Source organism: Lepisma saccharinum, chromosome 13 (assembly GCF_977018435.1).
Source record: "Lepisma saccharinum chromosome 13, izLepSacc3.1, whole genome shotgun sequence".
Taxonomy (NCBI): domain Eukaryota; kingdom Metazoa; phylum Arthropoda; class Insecta; order Zygentoma; family Lepismatidae; genus Lepisma; species Lepisma saccharinum.
In genome coordinates, this window is record NC_139241.1 from 28298034 (window position 1) to 28320433 (window position 22400).

Sequence of the window (22400 nt, forward strand, 5' to 3'; positions counted from 1 at the left end):
ACCTTTTACGTGCAGTGTTGAGGCAAAATTCAGAGAAAACTTTACATAAACAATACCCTCAGACTCCCACTCCCAAAGCCCAAATTCCACCCTTCCTCTCAGAACAAAGTATACGACAAAATAAAAGTTCTCATTTTCAAAACTGGAATCACTTATAATGTTTATAGGCAGTGTCTGCTGCCACGTTCTTTTTCTGCTGGAACCTCAAAAAAGATGCGCGTGGCAGTAGACTCGGTCTTTGTTTTATCGTGATTTCATCATGCTATGCAATTAGGTCTGTAACACATACTGTAAAGTTGTAGCGATTACTTTCACAAAAATAGGCCGAGTCTGCTGCCACGCACGTGTCAGCAGTAAGAATAAGGGTCTAATTTGCTCCTGCCACGTAATTCGTCTGCTAAGAGGATGTTACAAGTCTTAAGAACAGATGAAGACGATAAATATGCAAGTTCGTGATTAGTGGGAATGAATGTACAGGTAATTTAGAACGTTTTTCTTTAGAAAGCATTTAGCAATATTATTTTAATGCTAACAGAACCTAACCTAATTACGAGAGCATTTAGGTTTACTATTAGAAGAATGCTAAGGGAGCTAATCTTAAAACATTTTTGTGAAAGTAATCGCTACAACTTCACAGTATGTGTTACAGACGTAATTGCATACATAGCATGATGAAATCACGATAAAACAAAGACCGAGTCTGCTGCCACGCGCATCTCTTTTGAAGTTCCAGCAGAAAAAGAACGTGGCAGCAGACACTGCCTAAGTTCTATTAGCATTAAAATAATATCGTTAAATGCTTTCTAAAGAAAAAGGTTCTAAATTACCTGTACATTCATTCCCACTAACCATAAACTTGCATTTCTCTGGTCTTTTAATCAGTTCTTAAGATTTGTAACATCCTCTTAGGAGACGAATTACGTGGCAGCAGCAAATTTTATGCTTAATTCTTACTGCTGATACGTGCGTGGCAGCAGACTCGGCCTTCCTTTTGTGGATTCGATTCCTTTCGTTCCACTGGAAGTCGGTCGGTCCGACTCCGGCCGTCTCGTTCCAGCACCATGATTTCGTTCACTCGTTCCTTTTCGGAATCATGATTCCTGGAATCATTTCCTCTCGTTTCGAGGAACGAGGCTCATGTTTCGTTCCTCCTTGCCAGGAGAGGAGGTGGGGGGATATTGAAAAGAATGAAGGATGGAGTTTTGTGCTGACGACGACCTGGTAATATATGTGTGTGTGTTAATTACACGCGGCTAAAGGTGGGCCCATTCAATGTTGTTTTGCAGCGTTTTACACTTCGAGGCTGCACTGCTCAACAATATGAAATTATACTTTACTTTGAAAGGAGAAAATTATCATCATGCATATTATTCCCATTTATTATTGATATTAGCTATAACAAATAGTAATCACACTAAAAGCGATGGAAATAAAGCTAAGAAAAATATGTGCTAAAACAAAATCTCTCAATGAGGCCGATTGCGTGTAATTGATTCGTCGACGTGAATATATCAATACCGGTGTTGCGTTTCTTATTTAAACACTGGATTGATTATATACACTATTTAATGTACACTGACACTGGACTACATTGGAATGGAGTCGACCACCGTGTAGCAATGTCTCTCGCTGCTCTCTCGCACAGTCCGGGTATTTCCCGATAAGTACCACGCCCTGCACAGTCTCCGAAGCAGAGTCTGCACTGTCCTGCCACCTAGTGGCGACAAGTATAATGAATACTTAAAAATATACAAATTTTCATACATTGATAACACAAATAATAATACATACACTAATCTATCCCAAACATAGTCCCCCCTCTTGATCGAGTCGATCAACAAAAGTACAACTAATGATCTACTGGAAGAGGCACTAGTTTGTTAACTGGACGTTTATAAGTTGAAGACGAAGTGCGAACAGTTGCAACACGCACTAGTCCATCCGCACCAGGATGCACTTGTTCAACTATAGCAAGTTTCCATGTAAGTGGAGGTAGGTGATCTTCCTTCACTAAGACCACTGTTCCTGGTTCCAAATTCTTCCTTTGGGTATTCCACTTGGTCCTCTGCTGCAGGGAATGCAAGTAGTCCTTTGACCAACGGTCCCATAGTTGTTGGTACATCTGCTGCAATCTCTGCCATCTGGATAAACTGGATTCTTTGCTGTTAGTTAGACTAGGCTCAGGAAAACTAGTTAGGGGTGCACCAATAAGGAAATGGCCAGGGGTTATAAAACTGGGATCTGTAGGGTCATGTGACAATACTGTGAGGGGCCTGGAGTTAAGACAGGCTTCGATTTGAACTAAGAGTGTTTCAAGTTCTTCGAAAGTGAGAGCAGAGTTCCCTACGATTCTCCTCAGGTGATGCTTCATGGACTTTACTCCTGCTTCACAAAGTCCAGCCATATTTGGGCTATTGGGTGGTAGAAAATGCCATTTGAATCCTTCCTGAGCTGCATGGTCTTCTAAAGACTTGCTGAAGTCTGATGATTGGAATAAATTCTTCAAGTCTTGTAACTCACGATTGGCACCGACGAAATTTCTTCCGTTATCGCTGTACAAGTTCAAACATTTTCCTATGCGTGCCGTAAATCTTCGCAAAGCAGCAATGAATGACTTGGTGCTGAGATCTCCGACCAATTCTAGGTGTATGGCCTTTGTGGCAAAGCATACAAATACTGCTACATATGCTTTCAACCTTGATTTGCTTCTAGTGATTGACGGCTTGATGATAATTGGTCCAGCGTAATCAACTCCAGTGTTTAGAAATGGTCTAGTGGACTGTATTCTGGATGGTGGTAATTGTCCCATGAGTTGGTTGGAAATAGATGCTCTTAATTTGAAACAAATGAGGCACTTATGCAGAATAGTTCTGACCACTTGTCTGGCTCTTGGTATCCAGTACTCCTGTCGTAATGAAGATATAAGGAGTTGTGGTCCTGCATGTAATAGTCTGTGGTGTTCTGAAAGAATGATCAATTCAGTTAAATGATGCTTCGGTGGCAATATTACTTGATGTTTGCTATCATATGGTAGCTGCGAGTGTCTAAGTCTTCCTCCAACTCTGAGTACTTGCTTGTCATCGAAGAAAGGATGCAAGTCTAAAAGTTGACTATCCTTTGACACCTGACTGTTAGAAGACAATTCTCTTATTTCCTTGCCATAAACTTCGTGTTGCATGCTTCTAATGCAAGTATGCAATGCTGATCTTAAGTCACTTGCTGACAATGATCCTATGTGTTTCTCTTGTTTGTTCCTCGCATTGTGTAGAAATCTCAAACAATATGCAATCACTCTTTGAAGTTTCAATAACGACGAAAATCTGCTGATAAATTCTATTGTTGGTGCATTTGTGACTAGACTTACTGTAGTTGTTCTTTGTTCTTCAAGTTCGTCGAGTTCGAAGTCATCATCCCTTGACGATGTTGGACTCGAAGGCCATGCTGTTGCTGGAAGTGATAGCCAATCAGGGCCATGAAACCACATTTGAGAGGTGTGTAGTGAGTCTACATTTGTCCCTCTGCTGATTAAATCTGCGGGGTTCTGTGCTGACACTACGTTTCCAGTACTGAGGCTTCGTACATTCTTGAATTTGTGAAACTCTATTCGCTACAAAGGTTTTCCATCGTCTTGCAGGTGATGCAAGCCACGCCAGTACGATCTTCGAATCGGTCCATAGATTGATTCTACTGACTTCCAATTGTAGTAGTTGTAACACCTTGTGTGTTAGTTTCGCCAACAACAAGGCAGCGCACAATTCAAGACGAGGAAGAGTGATCCTTCTTATAGGTGCCACACGCGAACGTGAACAAAGTAAATGTACAGTGGTTTCACCATTTTCATTTGTTGATCTAAGATACAAACAACAGCCATATGCAACTTGCGATGCATCTGAAAATCCGTGGAGTTGAATGTCAACCACTTTTCCTTGAACTAGCACAAATCTGTTAACTTGTATCTCATTAATGTTTGGTAACTGTTGAAACAAACGTTTCCACTCCATGTTGAGTTGATCTGGTAACTTATCGTCCCATTCCATGTTATAGAACCATAATTGTTGTAGAAATATCTTGTAAGAAATTACTATTGGACTCACTAGTCCCAAAGGATCAAAGATTGATGCGACAATAGAAGCTACTTGTCGTTTAGTGATGTTGTCTTCATAACATGACACTATCTCCTTGTTATTTGCTTGCAATTTATCTGTGACTGGATCCCACGTGAGGCCTAAAGCCGTAACGCTTGCTCCCTTGTCGAACTGAAATGGTAGTTGCATTTCTCTATGAGTAGCTGGTACTGCTTCAAGAAGTTCTGGATGATTAGAACACCATTTCTTCAAAGTGAATCCTGCTGAATTCAGTAAATCGATTAGTTCTCCTTGCAATTGTCTAGCTTCTTCAATACTGTTAGCTCCAGTGAGGAGGTCATCAACGTAAACATCTCGTTGTAAAATTTTGGATGCATTCGGAAACTTGGTTGCTTCCTCTTCAGCTAACTGCTGCAATGTTTTGGTCGCCAAAAACGGTGATGATGCCAAACCAAATGTGACTCTTGTGAGCTCGAACGTTTGTACTGGCATATCTGTAGATTTTCTCCAAAGTATGCGTTGAAACTTAGTGTCATCTGGATGAATCAGGATTTGTCTGAACATCTTCTCGGCGTTTGCCGTAAATACAACCTTGTGCGTTCTGAAGCGAAGAGCTATAGACTGAAGATCGTCATGTGTAGTTGGACCGACCATCAGTATATCGTTTAATGAGACTCCATTTGTTGTTTTTGCTGATGCATCAAAAACAATTCTGGTTTTCGTGCTGCTGCTGCTAGGTTTGAATACTGGATGATGTGGTAAATAGTATGACACGTCATCAGCTTCATTTGGATCTGGTTGTACTGGCTTCATGTGTCCCAACATTTCATACTCCTCGAGTATTCTGCTATACTCCTCTTTCAACTCTGGTTGTTGTTGAAACCTCTTCTCTAACTGATGTAATCTGAATAATGCCTGGTTGTATGAATGTCCTAGCTCTGTATGATCTGATCGAAATGGGAGACGAACAATGAAACGCCCTGTTTCATCTCTGGTGGTGTGTTGATTGAAGTGGTTTTCACAAGCTACTTCTTCAGCTGTTTTTGGTTTCGAGAACATTTCCTCCAACTCGAAAAAACGCCGTAATTGAGAATCCAAATTATCCTCCATGCGTACAAAACATGCTACTGTGGGTGTACTAGGTTGTACAGGCTGTTCCATCCGACCAGCTAAAATCCAACCTAATTCAGTATTTTGAAGAACTGGATAGTTTTCATCTCTCGTTTGTCTTTCAGGAAGAAGTAAGTGCAAGTAAAGTTCCGATCCAATTAGTAGATCTATCCCTTCTGGTTTGCAGAAATCTGGATCTGCTAACTCAATGTCGGTTGGTAGGTTCCAATGTTCATGATGAATAACTTGAGAAGGTACGTTCCCTGTGATGCGTGGGAGTATCAGACAAGTAAGTGAAGCCTGGAAGTCTGACACTCTTGAGCGCAGCTGAATGTCTACACTGTGCTTGGCTTCCGATGAAACATTATTGATTCCTCTGATTGGAATATGATTTTTCTGCTTTCGTAACTGTAGTCTCTGAACAAGATCTTCCTTGATGAAATTTGACTGAGACCCACTGTCCAGGAGAGCTCTACATGTATGTGGCTGTCCCCTAGAATCGACGACTTCTACTAAAGCTGTTGATAGCAGAACGTGTGGTCTTGGTTTACTCTTAAATGTGCAGTATGAAGATTGTACTGAAGTTGTCCTTGCAGCTTCATTCCTCGTGTCTGGTGAGTCATTCCTTGGTTGGTCTTGCCTTAGAGGACCTCCTCGTGTACCGCCTTCGTCTGGATGCAACAGTGAATTGTGTTTCAATCCACAGCGCCTACAATTACCTGAAGTACAGTTCCTAAAATTATGATTTGATCTGAGACAATTATAACAAAGTTTGTTGTTGCGCACACACTCTTGTTTCTGCTTCAGACTGGCGCCTGCAAAAGACTTGCATGAATATAAGGAATGTGCTAATTTACAGAAATAGCATTGTGTATTTGTAGTTGTCAGGTAAGAATTTGACTGACGGATGTGTTTCTGTTTAGGGCTAACCTTGTGTTCATTGATATTTTTGTTTACGTGAACAGACTTCAAAGATTCCAAAGCTTGACATTTTTGTTCTAGAAAGGTGAACAGTTCCTTTAGTGTAGGGAACGACTGATCGGTATGGCTTAATTCCCATTCCCTTCTTGTGTGAGAATCAAGTTGAGCCAAAAAATGATGTATCAAAATAACATCTTCTAACGGTGTTTGTAATTCAAGGGCTCGAAGAGCATTTAAGTTACTGGTGATGTCATTAATGAACTGACGTAATTCTGTGGCATTTTCCTTGTTAATTGCGTTCACATGCAAGATGTTATTGACATGACTTGCTGCTATCAGTCGTTTATTTTCATACCTATCTTTCAACAATTGCCATGCAATATCGTAATTTGAATCAGTCATGGGCAAAGTATCTATAAGTGTTCTTGCTTCAGATTCCAATGATGAACGTAAGTAGTGGAATTTCTGTATTTTAGGAATATTGTCATTTGTGTGAACCATAGCCTGAAATGCATCTGAATATGCTAACCAATCCTGATAATTACCATGAAACGTGGGTAAAGATACCGTGGGCAATTTGATGTGCTTGGTGCCTAATGATGAAGCATTGTTTACAACATCCGAACCATCTGTAGATGCAGCTTGTGCTTGTTTATGTTTCTCTATAATGGATTCCATTTTACCCCGTACCTTGTAGTAAACTTCTTCAAAATCCTCCCTGTGAGGTTCGTGATTCTCGTTTATATCTTCTACCTCTAAACGTGTTTGAACTTCATCATATTTTTCCCACAAAGGTGTTAAATTCTGTAAACGGACCCTTACTTCTTGAACTTCCCCCGTATCTTCAAAGGCATTGACAAATGCTTGTGTTCGTGTTAACTGGCCCCTAAATCCAGCTCTCTTACGTATCAACACTCTTTTCTCTTCTTCATCCATCGCGAAGGAAAGAGGGCAAGATGTGTAGGAAATAGTACGTGAGGAAAGAGTAAACAAAATATGGTGCGAGCCTAGCTAACTACTGACCTTGACCTGAAGTTTCCCTGGGTGTTGGCGATGACGTCACTTCAGCCGACAGCAGGATACTGTAGTGGATGCTTGAAACTGTCCAAATTTATGATACTCAGTCCCGTGATGAGTTATCGTAGCAGATAACTTATTGTCCACTGAATACAACCGTGTATAACTCGGTCTTATAACAAAACATTCGACGTACGCACGATAACGATACGGAATGTCTGTTCAAACCACACGCGTATCGGTTGTGATTGAAAATTACACGTAATACGAAACAAGTACTGTGACACAGAAAGTTCTACGATTGAGCACAAAACATGCAACCGTATATTGACGTAAGTACGAATGTCAGTACACATCTGTAACTGGAACACTGCATACAAAGTCACTTCGATACCGCGCGAAAACACTCGTTCTTTCCATGGCGGGCGAGTTGAGACGTTTGTTGTGATGCGTAACACGTCATATCTCACAGAGATTGTTCACTTGGTAAACTAATCCTGCCCGGAGATGACCATAAAATGTTGCGTTTCTTATTTAAACACTGGATTGATTATATACACTATTTAATGTACACTGACACTGGACTACATTGGAATGGAGTCGACCACCGTGTAGCAATGTCTCTCGCTGCTCTCTCGCACAGTCCGGGTATTTCCCGATAAGTACCACGCCCTGCACAGTCTCCGAAGCAGAGTCTGCACTGTCCTGCCACCTAGTGGCGACAAGTATAATGAATACTTAAAAATATACAAATTTTCATACATTGATAACACAAATAATAATACATACACTAATCTATCCCAAACAACCGGGTTTTTAAAAATATACGTTTCTTTTATGTCGACAACAAGAATGGTTCATAATTGATATTTTCTTTTTACCTTGTATCTATTCTTGATAAAGGTTGTGTAATAAGAGGGAAAGGGGGGGGGGAGAATAATGAAAAATGTAACCGTCGAATGTAATTAATAAATTAAATTGTCATGTATGCCAAATGATTACTACGCTCTTCTCTCAATCTAGATGTATTTTTATTAACTTCAAATACATAATTACGTCCCTTTCTTTTTAGAATTCAATGTTCTTATGATTCAGATTCAGATTTCAGCGAACATTTGATTTTCCGAAGCGCGGGTGTATTTCAAACACACCCACACCCTCGCCTCTCTCCAGGCTGTTTGCAAGCAGCGTTGCCAGGTCAGATTTTCAAAAATCGGGAGATCGTCCCCTGAAAAATCAGGAGATCTGCTTAAAAAATCAGAAGAACTAATAATAGCGGATTATCAACGTTCTGTCGGGGGGGGGGGGGTAGAGTGGGAAAAGCTTTCCACTATCATTATTGAACGTTAATTATTAATTTTAGATGTCAAAAGATAAATTTATTACTGTTATGTCAATAGAAATTTTATTATGAATTTTCACTTCAAAGGGTACGATCTGTGGGTATGATAACCCCACCCCTTAATTGACCTAAGGTAAAGGTACAGTTTCCCCCAACCAGTGGCGACGATCGGGTGCCAAAACTGAGGTGGGGTGCAAGGATTGCACCCCCCCCCCCCACCAATCGCCGGCATTGCCCCTACACTACATTGCCCACGGCTGAACCTCGCCCGCTAAATAAAGGAATTATTATTATTATTATTAAAAAGCTGTGACATTGCTGGAAAAAATCCGACCTCCATTTTCTGTTCATTTCTCAGAAATATTCGAAAATAAATGGTTTTCACTGTGCGTGGATTTATGTACTTGGCGTTTAAAACTTTATGGAAACATTTCGTGATTTTTGTGTTAACTAAGATTTAGAGCTTCAGTCACTACGCATTCGGGGATACATATTTTCAAATACTCTACCTCATAACACCTTAGATTGCTTATATTTAAAACTAGCCAAACTTACAGGATGTAATTTTTTTAACAACACATTCAAAGCATACTCACATTAATGGTAATAGAGGAGGGCTATCATGCCTGAACCCCCGAAATATCCTCGCATTAAAACTTTTATTTCAATCACGGAAGGTAACCAACCAGTATTAGACAGATTGGTTGATTGATTTGGTTCTATTTTACTTCGCATCTGCCACTTCCGTCTAATCGTAAAGATGTGAAATCGATGAAGGGACACTCACAAAGAGCTCCCATGCCCAGTCCGGGATTCGAACCCGTGTCCCAGTATTAGACAAGTCGCAGATTTTTCTTCAACTTTTTCCGCAGTTACTCCAGACAATGTAAATTTTAATTGAATCAGCTTTTTGCATTCGAGGATTACCTGGTATAAAATCGGGAAAGAGAATTTCTACCGTCACAGTATTGATTGAGTAGAAAGGGACATAAGACCAATTGTAGTGGTAGTTACGCTCAGAAATAGCTTAAAAAAACAACGCTCTAAAAACATGAACTATTATTTCTAAGTTAAGAGATGATTAAGAAGAAATAAAACTGCGACGTATAAGTTTGCAACAGCAGTTTACTAAGCCGACCTCCGTGGCTGAGTGGTTAGCACAATGCTATGACATCAGGGTTGCCGTCTCGGGATCGAATCTCGGCCTGGGCATGGTTGTCCCTTCATTAATTTCATCTTATCATAAGTCATCCTTGTCTTCGCGATTAGCCAAAAGTGGAAGAAATGCGCAGAAAAATAAACCAAATCAATCAATCGACAGTTTACTAAGAGCTCTTATAACCATAAACTTTGGCTGCATTTGTAATGTGGACTCCCTTTTTTATCAGAGTTAAAACCTGAACCCGTATCTAGCATTTGCTTGCAATGAACACTACTATAAAACTGAATACTTGTTTGTATGTGAGGGTGGCAACATTGGCATTTAGTTGTAACCAGTTTTCAGTTGCCTCCCCTTTGACAAAAACCGCACCAGGGGGAAAGTTTGGACACCGTCTTTTTGGAGTCCCAATGCACAAAAAGCTTAAAGCCGTGCGTCTTTCCCAATATCATCAAGCCTGGTATGACCCTCCTGCCCAACCTCTCTTCCTCTCTCTCTCTCTCTCTCTCTCTCTCTCTCTCTCTCTCTCTCTCTCTCTGAGAGAGGTCTTTGCATTCCACCAGCTGAATATGTAAATTGTTAATCAACTTTCGATTTTTTTTAATAAGTGTTCATTATAAATATTTAAGAAAGCAAAAAATCAGGAGATTTCCACATTTTCTTGAAACTTGTCAGGAGATCAGTAGATCGTGCTGAAAATCAGGAAATCTCCTGCGAAATCAGTAGACCTGGCAACACTGTTTGCAAGGAATATAGCAAATATAGGAATATAGGGCTGTTTGGTCGGAACGAAACCTCGGACGATACGATTCGTTCCGACTCCAAATTCTCGTTCCGATAACAAAAACTCGTACCAAGGCTCACTGACTAGTCCTTCAAATGTACAGTTACCCTATTGGGGAGCTTGGAGCGAGTTAAGAACTGTAGTAACGCCCTCTTATTATCTTTGGCTTCGTTGGTTCCTTCTTCTGACCTCAATGGCGGGTGAAGGAGGGAGTGGAGTTTAACCGCGATGGTCCCAGCAGGAAACTTTCCCAGAAAAGGGAAATTTTGGAGCGAAGGAAGGGAAAAGGGCGAAACATCTATAATGTGCAAGAAACGGTGGAATTAGACGTCTTGCATTAAATAATACTTACCCTTTTCCTTTGGTGACGTATAAACACCTGAAATGTATTTTCTTTCAGTTCGAACTTAGTTGATCGTGATTGAGTTAAAAAGTGTAACAACATTCAAGTAAAAATATTAATTAACAATAATGACTCAAATAAAGCAGATTTTGTCCAACGTGAAGAAAATAAATTAATTACATACTCAGTGATTTATTCACCTCTAAATAACACGGCTATACATTTTTTCGCAACAGACCCCCTTTAAATTTATTCACAATCATCTAATTTGGTAGCCGGCCCCCGTGGAGGAGGGGTTAGCACATCGCGCTACGATACTAGGGGGTCCCGGGTTCGAGTCCATGGATGTTTGTGAGTGTCCATTCATCAATCATCATTCATCTTCATCTTCGCAAATTAGCCAAAAGTCGCACAAGAAGCTATGTAAAATAAATTAAATCAATCAATCAGTCTGATTTGGTGTTAAATTTGCCTTTACATCGTTTATACCCTCCTAGATAAGAAGTTCTGGATAAATCCTGAAAGTAAGGATAATTTATTTTCTATTTTATTGTTGTATTTCTTGGTTGTGGAAGACCAGGAATTTTCAAGTCGAATGCAGCGTTGCCAACCCCTCAGCTAAGAAAAGTGTTGTTCGAACTGTGAAATTATGCTAGAATGCCACCCAAAATGTGCTAGGGCAGTATTATTATTAACAATATATGTTATTACTATTTTCAAATGTTATATTTATCCCACCCTAAGATCTATTTATCTTAAGTCGCTTCTTTTGCCTTAGGGCCTCTGGGAGTAAGTACGATAATGAGGTTGAATGAAAAACTGATGAAATGGTCTATTGAAGTAGTTATGTACCCCCGTTGAAGTCGATAAATCAATTGATTGGAAAAGATCGATCAAAGATCAATTGATGACGCAGCAGTTTTTTTTTTTATGACGTCATAAAATGGGCGGGGCTTATTTTGTAAAGATGATTGTGATTGGTTGTGACGTCATAAATGGGCGGGGCTTATTTTGTAAGGAGTGTTTTGATTGGTTGAAGGAATTCGGGTTTTTCCCGCGGGAGTTTCCGGCGTCTGAAAACAGATGGCGTTGATGAGTCAGAAAGTCTGGGGTGGGGAGGAGGAAAAGTACGCGGTGACGGTTGGTTTTCTCGGAATTGGAGTACGTGTTTTCGGGGTCTGAAAACAGATGGCGTTGATGAGTCACGGGTTTTTCCAGTGACGGTTGGTCGGTAGTTTCCGGTGTCTGAAAACAGATGGCGTTGATGAGTCAGAAAGTCTGGGGTGGGGAGGAGGAAAAGTAGGCGACGCGGTGACGGTTGGTTTTCTCGGAATTGGAGTACGTGTTTTCGGGGTCTGAAAACAGATGGCGTTGATGAGTCAGAAATTCTCGGAATTTGGGTGTTTCCGTTGTTTGAAGATAGATGGCGTTCATGAGTCATTGTTGGGAGGAGGTGTTTTTCTCGGGCGACCGTTGATGAGTTTGAAATTCTAGGAATTGGGTGTGGTCTGAAACATGCCCGAACATGTTATAGATTGATGAGTCATTCTGGGGAGGAGATGTTTTTCTCGGGCGGCCGTTGATGAATTTGAGTGATGGAGAAACGGCAAAAAGAGAAAAAGGAGAGAGAGCGTCTAGATGTAAAGAAAATAAATAGAGTAAAAAAAGTAGGTTTCACGGAGGGGGTGACTGTGCATAGCGTACCAGGGCAGGAAGAAGATAGGAGAGGCACGTGGGCGTTGGATGCTCTGCGCAAAACAATGCGCGCCGAATATAATTCGAAAATACGTCACGGAGACAGTACTATATAAAAAAGAAAAATTGTGTACGTACCGCAGAACTGTTGATCGAAGCCTACCGACCGGAGATCATAACCGAGACTGGCACATCTGTTGCGAGAGTGAAGAAAATTGAAAAGGTAAGAGACAAATATTTAGTTTTAATGTTCTACCTAGAACAATGCAAATCGCTGGTCAAATACTATTATCACCTTCACACAGTGAGAATCGTAAACATAAATACATCTTTCTTTTGAAGCAGACAGCTTGAAAGGTGTGAAAATAAAAAACGGTACCTGTGTCATCAACAGTTTAATGCAGAAGAGGATGACGTTTAACAGTGATCGATGGTGGGGGGGTCGGCTCCCGGTCCTCTTCTGCTGGGGGTGGGAGAGGGGGCGTATAGCGTCCATCCTCCTCTTCTTCAACCACATCTTCTTCCTGCTCTGACAAAACAGGAGAAACAGTAGAAGAAATAGAAGGAGAAACAGGAGGCACCAGTTGGCGCTGCCGATTGGCTATATCGTCATTTCGGTTACGCATTCTGAAAAACAAAATATAAGAATTAGAATATATTCCGTTCCATGTAGATATCGGCTAGAAAGAAAAGTTATCAGATATGTAGCATATATAATCGGAAAAACAGCATGCTATAATAAACGATGTTATCAGAAATAAACTGAAAAATCGTTACCTAGCTCTATACCGACGGAGATTGGCGTGGAGCCTTTCCCTGTTCCGGGTACGTCGAGCCCGGAAAATAGCGGAGGCACGCTGTTGGGCCTCCTCAATTCTATTCTCTTCCTCCAGGTACCGCTCAATGTACCTCGTAGCCTCTGCGAAATGCGCAGCGCCTTCAGAGCCTGCCTGATGTTGATAATATGCATTTCGCAGTGCCTCCCCGTGATGGAGTATGTGTTCCTGAAAATATGTGTGAATTAATATATGAAAGTGATTAATTTGTGCAAAACATAATGAACATATTTTCTGTCTAATTTCAGATGTCGACACTCCCTCTCGGATTCAATTTGATGTATGGCGATATTAAGGAGACAACAGCAGGTCCGACAGAACGAAGGAACTTATGGAGCAAAACACATGCAAGACAGGTTGAAAAACACATCGGCAATTATGTGAATTTCTGTGAAGAAAATGGACTGGCGGAAGAGTTATTGGCAAAATTAGAAGAGACATGTAAAGATATCGAGGTATCGGTGGACTGTTTGGTCAAAATATTTACTTACATTGTTGACAAGAAACGAGATGCGCCAGTGTTTGGCGATTTTGTAGAGAATATACAAAGAGCGCAATATGTACCTTCCCATCTATCTTTAAGAATATGTTTCGAATTGATGGAGGTGTTTAAAGGTGTGAGAAATGAGAAGGGTGAAAATAAGAAGACAGGGGGAACAGGGGAAAATATACATGAACGAATGATGGAGATGTTGAAAAAAAGAAAACTGAACGAGTAACAAACACATACTAATACACTAACATCTACCAGTAGTGTAACAAAATATGTAAAAATATCTAATAACCTGTAGTACGAGTTGAAATAAAAAGTTTGTATATGTAGAAAACTTGTAATTTTCTGTAGAAGTTCAATGTGTTAATAAAAGATTTTGTACAGAACAAGATTGTTTTTGTATATAAATAGTATTATATTAGAATGCCTAACACAGGATAAAAACCCCAAAAGTTTAATGAAAAAAGTACCACGAATCCTGAAATTAACTATGTTTTGATAAAAGAGGTACCGGATTCGAAACCCTCCAGACATGGTTCGAATCCTGGAATTGCCAATGTTTGCATAAAGAAAACCAGGATTCGAAACCCACTCAGGTATGGTTGCGAATGTCGCCGGAGACCCTGGATTCGAATCCTGCAATTAACTAAGGTTCCCTAAAAACATGTTTGATTCTGCTCAGGTATGGTTGTGAAATGTAAAAGGGTACTTACAACATGTAATAAATCTTGGCCATCCATGTTGCTGCCCAGATGAAAAGGAGATGAACTGGAGGGAAGGATGCCTGCAGAAGGAATTATATCCACTTCCTTATAGACACACACATCTGCAATTATTTTTTGCAACGTACGTTAGAAGTCTGCATATGAGATCACGACGTTTTTGTGAGGCACAACAGTTCCTTGATAATTTTCACAGAAGTTCCTTGTTTCGTGTCAGCACATGTTCTTCGAACAAGACTTCCTTATAGAGACGGACATCTGGTATCATTTTTTGCAACGCGGCCCAGATGAAAAGGAGATAAACTGGAGGGAAGGATGCCTGCAGAAGAAATTCTATCCACTTCCTTATAGAGACACACATCTGCATTTATTTTTTGCAACGTAAGTTAGAAGTCTGCATATGAGATCACGACGTTTTTGTGAGGCACAACAGTTCCTTGATGAATTTCACAGAAGTTCCTTGTTCCGTGTCAGCACATGTTCTACGAACAAGACTTCCTTATAGAGACGGACATCTGGTATATTTTTTTGTAATTGATGATTTTCACAGAAGTTCCTTGTTCCGTGTCAGCACATGTTCTACGAACAAGACTTCCCTATAGAGACGGACATCTGGTATAATTTTTTGCAACGCGGTTTCCTAATTTCTTTATTTGCAATCGTAGACCCCCCTTCCGACCACTCTACTGAAAGGTCTCGGCGTGCAGATTACGAACATGTAATCAGATTCGCTCTACGTCAATTAGGGGAGGAGCTAGAGGGATTTGAAGATTTCGATTTTTTCACTTTTTTTTTTTCCTCGAAAATTTAAAATCGCTGTAGCTCGGCTCCTAATCGAGCTAGGAGGGTGATCGATAGCTTGTCGGACTCGGAGTGAAGGCCTCTTTCCGGTGAACCAGGTTTCATTGTTCTAGGACCGCTGGTTTCCTACTTTCTTTATTTTCAATCGTAGACCCACCTTCCGACCACTCTAACGAAAGGTCTCGACGTGCAGATTAAGAATATATAATCAGATCCGCTCTACGTCAATTAGGGGAGGAGCTAGAGCGATTTGAAAAGTTCGATTTTTTTACCATTTTTTCTGCGAAAATTTAAAATCGCTGTAGCTCGGCTCCTAATTGAGCTAGAAGGGTGATCGATAGCTTGTCGGACTCGCAGTGAAGTCCTCTTTCCGGTGAACCAGGTTTCATTGTTCTAGGACCGCTGGTTTCCTACTTTCTTTATTTTCAATCGTAGACCCACCTTCCGACCACTCTAACGAAAGGTCTCGACGTGCAGATTACGAATATATAATCAGATCCGCTCTACGTCAATTAGGGGAGGAGCTAGAGCGATTTGAAAATTTCGATTTTTGCAACTCATATGAGTCAGGAAGACATCTGCGTTGAATAACAGAATGTGTCACTGCTAAAAACCATTTTGTAAAGACGGTTAATTGATTCCGAGAATTTACATGAGCCTTCGTATCAGTCAGGAAAACATCTGCTGAAGACGTTTGACGATTTCTGAGAATTTTACATGAGTTGTCATATCTGCCAGGAAAACATCTGGTGAAGACGGTTAACTAGCCGCAGTAGAACCGTTAGGAACGGGAATAACTGCTTTGTCATGCTTGCGTATATAAAGAAAGGCGTTCTCTCCACAACACAGTGTTCGTGAAACAGTCATCGTACGATCATGGATGTACAGTTATCCGCTGACGATCTGTTAGCACGTTATCGTGATGGATATTACACAACACATGGACAGTTGCGGGAAGTGTTGACGATCATCGCGCCAAAAATCATCGCGGGAGAAAGTATCTCCCTAGTAGAGGAATATGACCGTCTACTACAGACCGTGACATCATTCGTACCCGATCTTACCGGAGAAGGATGGAGAGATATTTCCGAAGAGTCGCCAGGCCCGTCATCGACACCTGATCCTGTATCCAGAGTTGCCGAGGAGAAGCAGATAGCCGTCACATCACCAGGAACTTCCAGAAACACCGCATCCGGATCAGACCCGGAACCTTTACCAGGACCGTCATGGAGACCGGACCCTTTACCCTCAGCAGAACCGTTATCCCAAAATGCTTCTGTATCAGATAGAAGAGGTAAGAAAAGAAAACGTGATACAGTGCCTCGTGAACAAATAGGGAACATAATATTACATAACATTCAAGAACGTGAATATCCCAAATTCCGTTCCAAAGGACGTCGTGTGGAATTCAGTTTCTCGCACCCTCCAGAAAATGTCGATCCTCACACATGGATCCGTGAAGGTGTCGAAAATCTTCTCACCTACGTTAAGAAAGACACCAAGGATGAAGACAAGATAGGTTTAACTCTATCTAACATATCTGACCCCACCGTGAAAGATATTTACATCGGGTGGCATAGGTGTGACCAGTTACAAAGTGATATGGTGTGGAACATCATGTACAAAATATTGCAAAGTGCGAAAACCTTCACTGCTACAGATCGCTTAATTTTGCGAGCTGACCATGTCAACATACCTGTCGGAGGTGGGGGTAAGCGAACATATTGTTTACCTAATTACATATTAAGCACGCAAAAAAGAAGTATCGTCGGTGTGCCGAATAGAAAGAAACCACTCTGTTTAGCTGAAGCTCTGGTCATAGGGACGGCCCATGCTGATAATGACCCGTCCTATTCACAGTATAGAAGAAATAGAAATCTTCTCAAACCTGTTTTCGAACTTATGCGCAAAGCAGATGTAGATCTCACAGACAATGCGTGTGCAGGAAGTGGAATTCCCGAACTGAGAAAATTTCAGCAAGTGCTTACAGAATATAAAATTGTTGTATACAACAATCTTCGTGATGTTAAAGATGTTTTGTTTGAAGGAGTGGTTGAAAATGCTTCCAGATTTATATACCTTCTTTATGATAACCTCAGACAGCATTATGATGTGATAGTGAACCGTGTTGGAGCATTTGCGGCAAAACAAGAATGTCGCGGGTGTAACGAACTCATATTTCAAAAAGCTCATAACCATCTGTGTAAACAATTATGTTCTATGTGCCGTTCAACTCCACCGTGTGTGCCTGAACAGGGTGTTCGCAGAATATGTCAGACATGTCACAGAATTTTCAAAAATGAGAACTGCTTTACAAATCATGTTTCTACACCATTCCGAAACGGTACAGTCTGTAGTGAAATCCAGCAGTGTCCCCGATGTTTCAGAATTATTCTAACACACAATACATATGAAAAAGTGCATAAATGTAACATGAAATACTGTACCGTATGCAACTGCGTGAAACCTATAAATCATTTCTGCTACATGGCTATACCAAAACCTAAACAGTATTCAAAATTTCTATATATATTTTACGATTTTGAATGTTACACAGATATTCCTCACTCCGAGAAAGAGAGAACTTTTCTTCGTGTTCCTAATCTTATTGTGGTGCAGACGGCCTGTCACGCATGTTACAAAAAAGAGGATCTAACGGTTCCATGTTCTGTTTGTGGAACAAGAGAGTTTATATTCTGGGATGACCCTGTAGACACATTCCTGTCCTACCTGGAATTGCAACATAAGTTTTCCAACATAACCATTTGTGCACACAATGCACGAGGTTACGATTGCACGTTTCTATTACGAAGAATGCTGGAAAGAGAAATGAAACCTCGTGTGATCTTAGACGGTACCAAAATCATCAGTATGTCATACCAAAATCTTCATTTTGTGGACAGTCTCAACTACGTTCAGACAAATCTTGCAGGATTTTCCAAACTTTTCGGTTTGCCTGTTCAGAAAGGCTATTATCCGCATCTGTGGAACACCTACAAGAACAGAAATTACATAGGACCGATGCCTCCTCCTTCTGCATACGGCTATGAATATATGAAAACAGTTGAAGATCAGCACGGTTTTATGTCTTGGTATGACATGGAATGCAGCAAAAATGTACCTTTCAACAACAAAAACCAACTACTCCAATACTGCATCAAGGATGTTACCCTGTTGAGACAAGGATGTTTGAAGCTGAGACAGAATTTCCTAGACATATGCAAGATCGACATTTTCAAGGATTGCCTCACAATAGCATCTGCCTGTTCACTAATTTACAGGCAGAAATTTATGCCGGCTAACACTATAGGAATAATACCTAAAGGAGGTTACCATCATGCAGATCAGATGTCCAAGTTCGCATTGAAATGGTTAACCTACGTGGAAGAACAAAATGATGTAATACTTCTTCACGGCGGACGTACTCGTGAAAAATATGTCATAGGAGGGCGTTACAGAGTGGACGGCTATCACGAGGAGACGCAGACGGTGTACGAGGCGCTTGGATGCTACTGGCATGGTTGTCAACGCTGCATATCAATTAACAGGGATATGTATCCGGAAGGTGACGGAGAAGATGAAACCGTTCAGGATACTAACAGTGACAAACATAGTGACATGTTGAACACTGCAGCCTTCAGATACGAGACAACGTGCCGTAAACTTGAGGCTCTACGTTCTGAAGGATACCGTGTCGTTACAATGTGGGAATGTGATTTCAAAAAAATATTGCAAGCAGATCCTGAACTCGATAGACATCTATCCACGCATCCTATCGTTTGCTGCATTCCTTTAAATCCACGAGACGCCTTATATGGAGGAAGAGTTGAAACAGTCAGGACGTATTACAAAATGAAGGAAAATGAAAAATTACAGTACTATGATTTTACAAGTTTGTACCCTTATGTGAACAAATACTGTGCCTATCCTGTCGGACATCCTACCATATTTCTAGGAACTTCTATTCCTTCGGTAAATGAGGTTCTGAACATGGAGGGGCTCATAAAATGTACTATTCTGCCACCAAAAGCCCTTTTACATCCTGTTCTACCTACAAAAATGCATGGAAAACTGATGTTTGTCTTGTGTAACGAATGTGCTATCAGATTAAAATGTGAAGGTACATGCAGCCATTCCGATGAACAACGCACATTTTCGGGGACTTGGGTCATCGCCGAGGTGCGTAAAGCGTACAGTTTAGGCTACAGAGTACTGTCAGTGTCGGAAGTGTGGAAGTATGAAACATCGAAGTACGACCCTGTCACAAAAACTGGAGGACTTTTTGCTGGTTATGTCAACACCTTCTTGAAAATAAAACAGGAAGCGAGCGGTTGGCCTTCATGGTGTCAGAACGACGAGGATAAGAAGAAGTACATACAGAAATATTTCGATAAGGAGGGTATTCTATTGGAAGAAAACAGTATCGAAGTCAATCCTGGTAAACGTACTCTGGCTAAACTTTGCCTTAATTCTTTATGGGGCAAGTTCTGTCAACGGGACAACCTTTCCCAGACGACCATCATCAAGGAATCGAAAGATTTTCTGGATAAAATGACTGACCCAAATATAATGATTGGAGGAGTCGTATTCATCAATCAGGACACCGTTTTAGTGAACTGGAAATATGTTGAAGAGGCTGTCAGTCTGAACAGGAAAGTAAATGTTCCTATCGGAGCCTTCACAACATGCCATGCTCGTCTGAAACTGTATGAACTTCTCGAAAAATTGGATGATAGGATATGTTATTGTGATACAGATTCTGTAATTTACGTAGATAGTCCTGAAATGGAATATCATCCCCAGACAGGTGACGCACTAGGAGAACTCACCGATGAATTGGCAGATTTCGGACCCGATGCAGTTTGTGAACAGTTTGTTTCAACGGGACCGAAAAGTTACAGCATGAAAATAACAAAACCGTTCTCCGAACCGCAGTATATCTGTAAAGTGAAAGGAATCACATTGAATACCTCCACATCGGAATTGGTCAATTTTGATACCATGTGCGACATGATAAACAATGAGCAACCTGAAGTTATGGTCGAAAATATTTTCAGAATCAGAAGAACAAAACAGTTCCAAGTAATCAGTACATATGAAAAAAAACTGTTTCAGCCAGTATTGTTGAAACGACGATTCGATCATGAACATTTATCGTTTCCTTTCGGATATTGTGCAGACTAAAATATGCCTGTAGTGGTCCAGAGTTTGAACCCTTCTTCGGACAGTCAGTGTATAAAATGTGTTTACAATGTGCCAGATCTTCATTTTCTCCAAATCTCCAGTATAAAACATGTTTCCTAAACTTTCCCATCCTTTCACCATGATGGTCTGCGGGGCATCAGGAAGTGGAAAAACTACTTTTGTGACAAATATAGTCGACTCCATCGTTCATCTTGTCGAAGGACCCGTCAAGAAAATCGTATGGTGTTACGATCAGGAAAACAGTATTCCGCAAAATCTTCGAGATGTGCAATATCATAAAGGGATCGTCGATTGGCAGTCGTGGAACGGAAAAACCCCTACTCTCATAATCCTGGATGATCTTATGATGGTTGCTCAAGGAGAAAAAGTAGCCGACCTTTTCACAAAAGGCAGTCATCACAAAAACATTTCGGTGGTGTTCATAACACAGAATCTTTTTCATCAAGGGAGAAATTGCAGAGACATTTCGCTGAACGTAAAGCATTTTGTTATTTTTAAAAATCCGCGAGATATGAACCAATTCACTGTGTTTGCACGACAACTTCATCCTCACCGCATGAAGGAACTCGAAAAAGTATATATAGATGCTACCACTCAACCTTTCAGTTATTTGTATATTGATCTTTCACAGTCAACACCGGATCCTTTACGTTATCAGACAGACATTTTTAACCAGAATTACTCAACTGCATATCTTCCTCAGGAATGTTTAAAACTTCGAGATGAGGAGAACGAGGAAGACACGTACCAAATCACGTTCTAACAGGAATAGACATTCGTCTTCTTTCAAGAAACATTCACCTTTCTTGCACGTGTTGAAAAATTCACCGACCAAAATCCGTAAATCATTATTGAAAAGTGCTCCGAAAAAGACAATTCGTTTCATCAGCGAATGCTGCCTGAACGTTTTAAAAGGAAACGTGAAGATTAAACCGTCCACAAAACGTCGTCTGACACCTTACAAGTCGGTCTTACGCAATCTCGTGAAACCGAAAGTGAACATCGAAAAAAGAAGAAAACTTCTTGTGCAGAAAGGAGGATTCCTACCCTTACTTCTAGGGTCTTTGTTATCGGGTCTTCTCGGTACTCTCATTCCTCATTGAAAAATGGCATCTTCTTACAAAAAGATGATCGTCCTTTCACCGGAACAACTAGCACGTATTCGCGGTTCCGACTTATCTGTAACTCAAAAATTATCTGTTCTGGATAAGAAAATGAATGATATTCTGAAAATGAAAAATATAACAGACGATCAAAAATGGCGGCTTTACAGAAAAGAACTGGACGAGTATTTATATCTAAGTCGAAAATCCCAAGAACCATTACAAATTCCTATTGTTCAAGATAACGACGGTTCTTCTACTATTTCGCCAGGATCGACGTATTTTCCTCCGAACCTAGCAGAGACGTTACCCCGTAATACACGTCATCAGTTACAAAATATCATCGACGAGTACCAATCTACGGCTCAACATTTGATAGACGAACGTCAGGAAAAAACACTTCCTGATCCGAAGACGTTGAACTTCTCAGCGTCGTCAACGGAAAGCCCTGGACCGTCTCATCGACAGAAACAGAAAAAGAAGAAGAAAGTGGCCGTCCGTGTTTCCAGAAAAACTACACCTTTTCTGAGAACACCTGACGCATACAAGCTGGTTCCTCTGAGAAAAAGCCGTAGACAGAGAGATCAGTCATGGGAGTCCCTAAGTTAAAACACGATAAAATCCTCACCAAAATATATTACGATCCCCGACACCGTGCTTCATTCTCATCTGTAGATCGTTTATGGAACGCGGTACGGGATAAAAATATATCCCGCAATACGGTGAAAAAATGGTTGATGCACCAGGAAACGTACACTCTCCACAAACCTGCGAGAAAAAGGTT

General features: G+C 40.7%; 1 protein-coding gene across 1 annotated transcript; it reads right to left on the reverse strand.

The window, feature by feature from the left end:
• Positions 1-1849: 1849 nt before the first annotated feature.
• LOC145996736 (uncharacterized) lies at positions 1850-7052 on the reverse strand. Its single transcript, XM_083133263.1, has 2 exons — positions 3863-7052; positions 1850-3447 (listed from the first exon to the last, which is right to left on the reverse strand). The coding sequence occupies exons 1-2, from the start codon at positions 7050-7052 to the stop codon at positions 1850-1852; spliced, it is 4788 nt and encodes a 1595-aa protein (XP_082989389.1).
• Positions 7053-22400: the final 15348 nt, after the last annotated feature.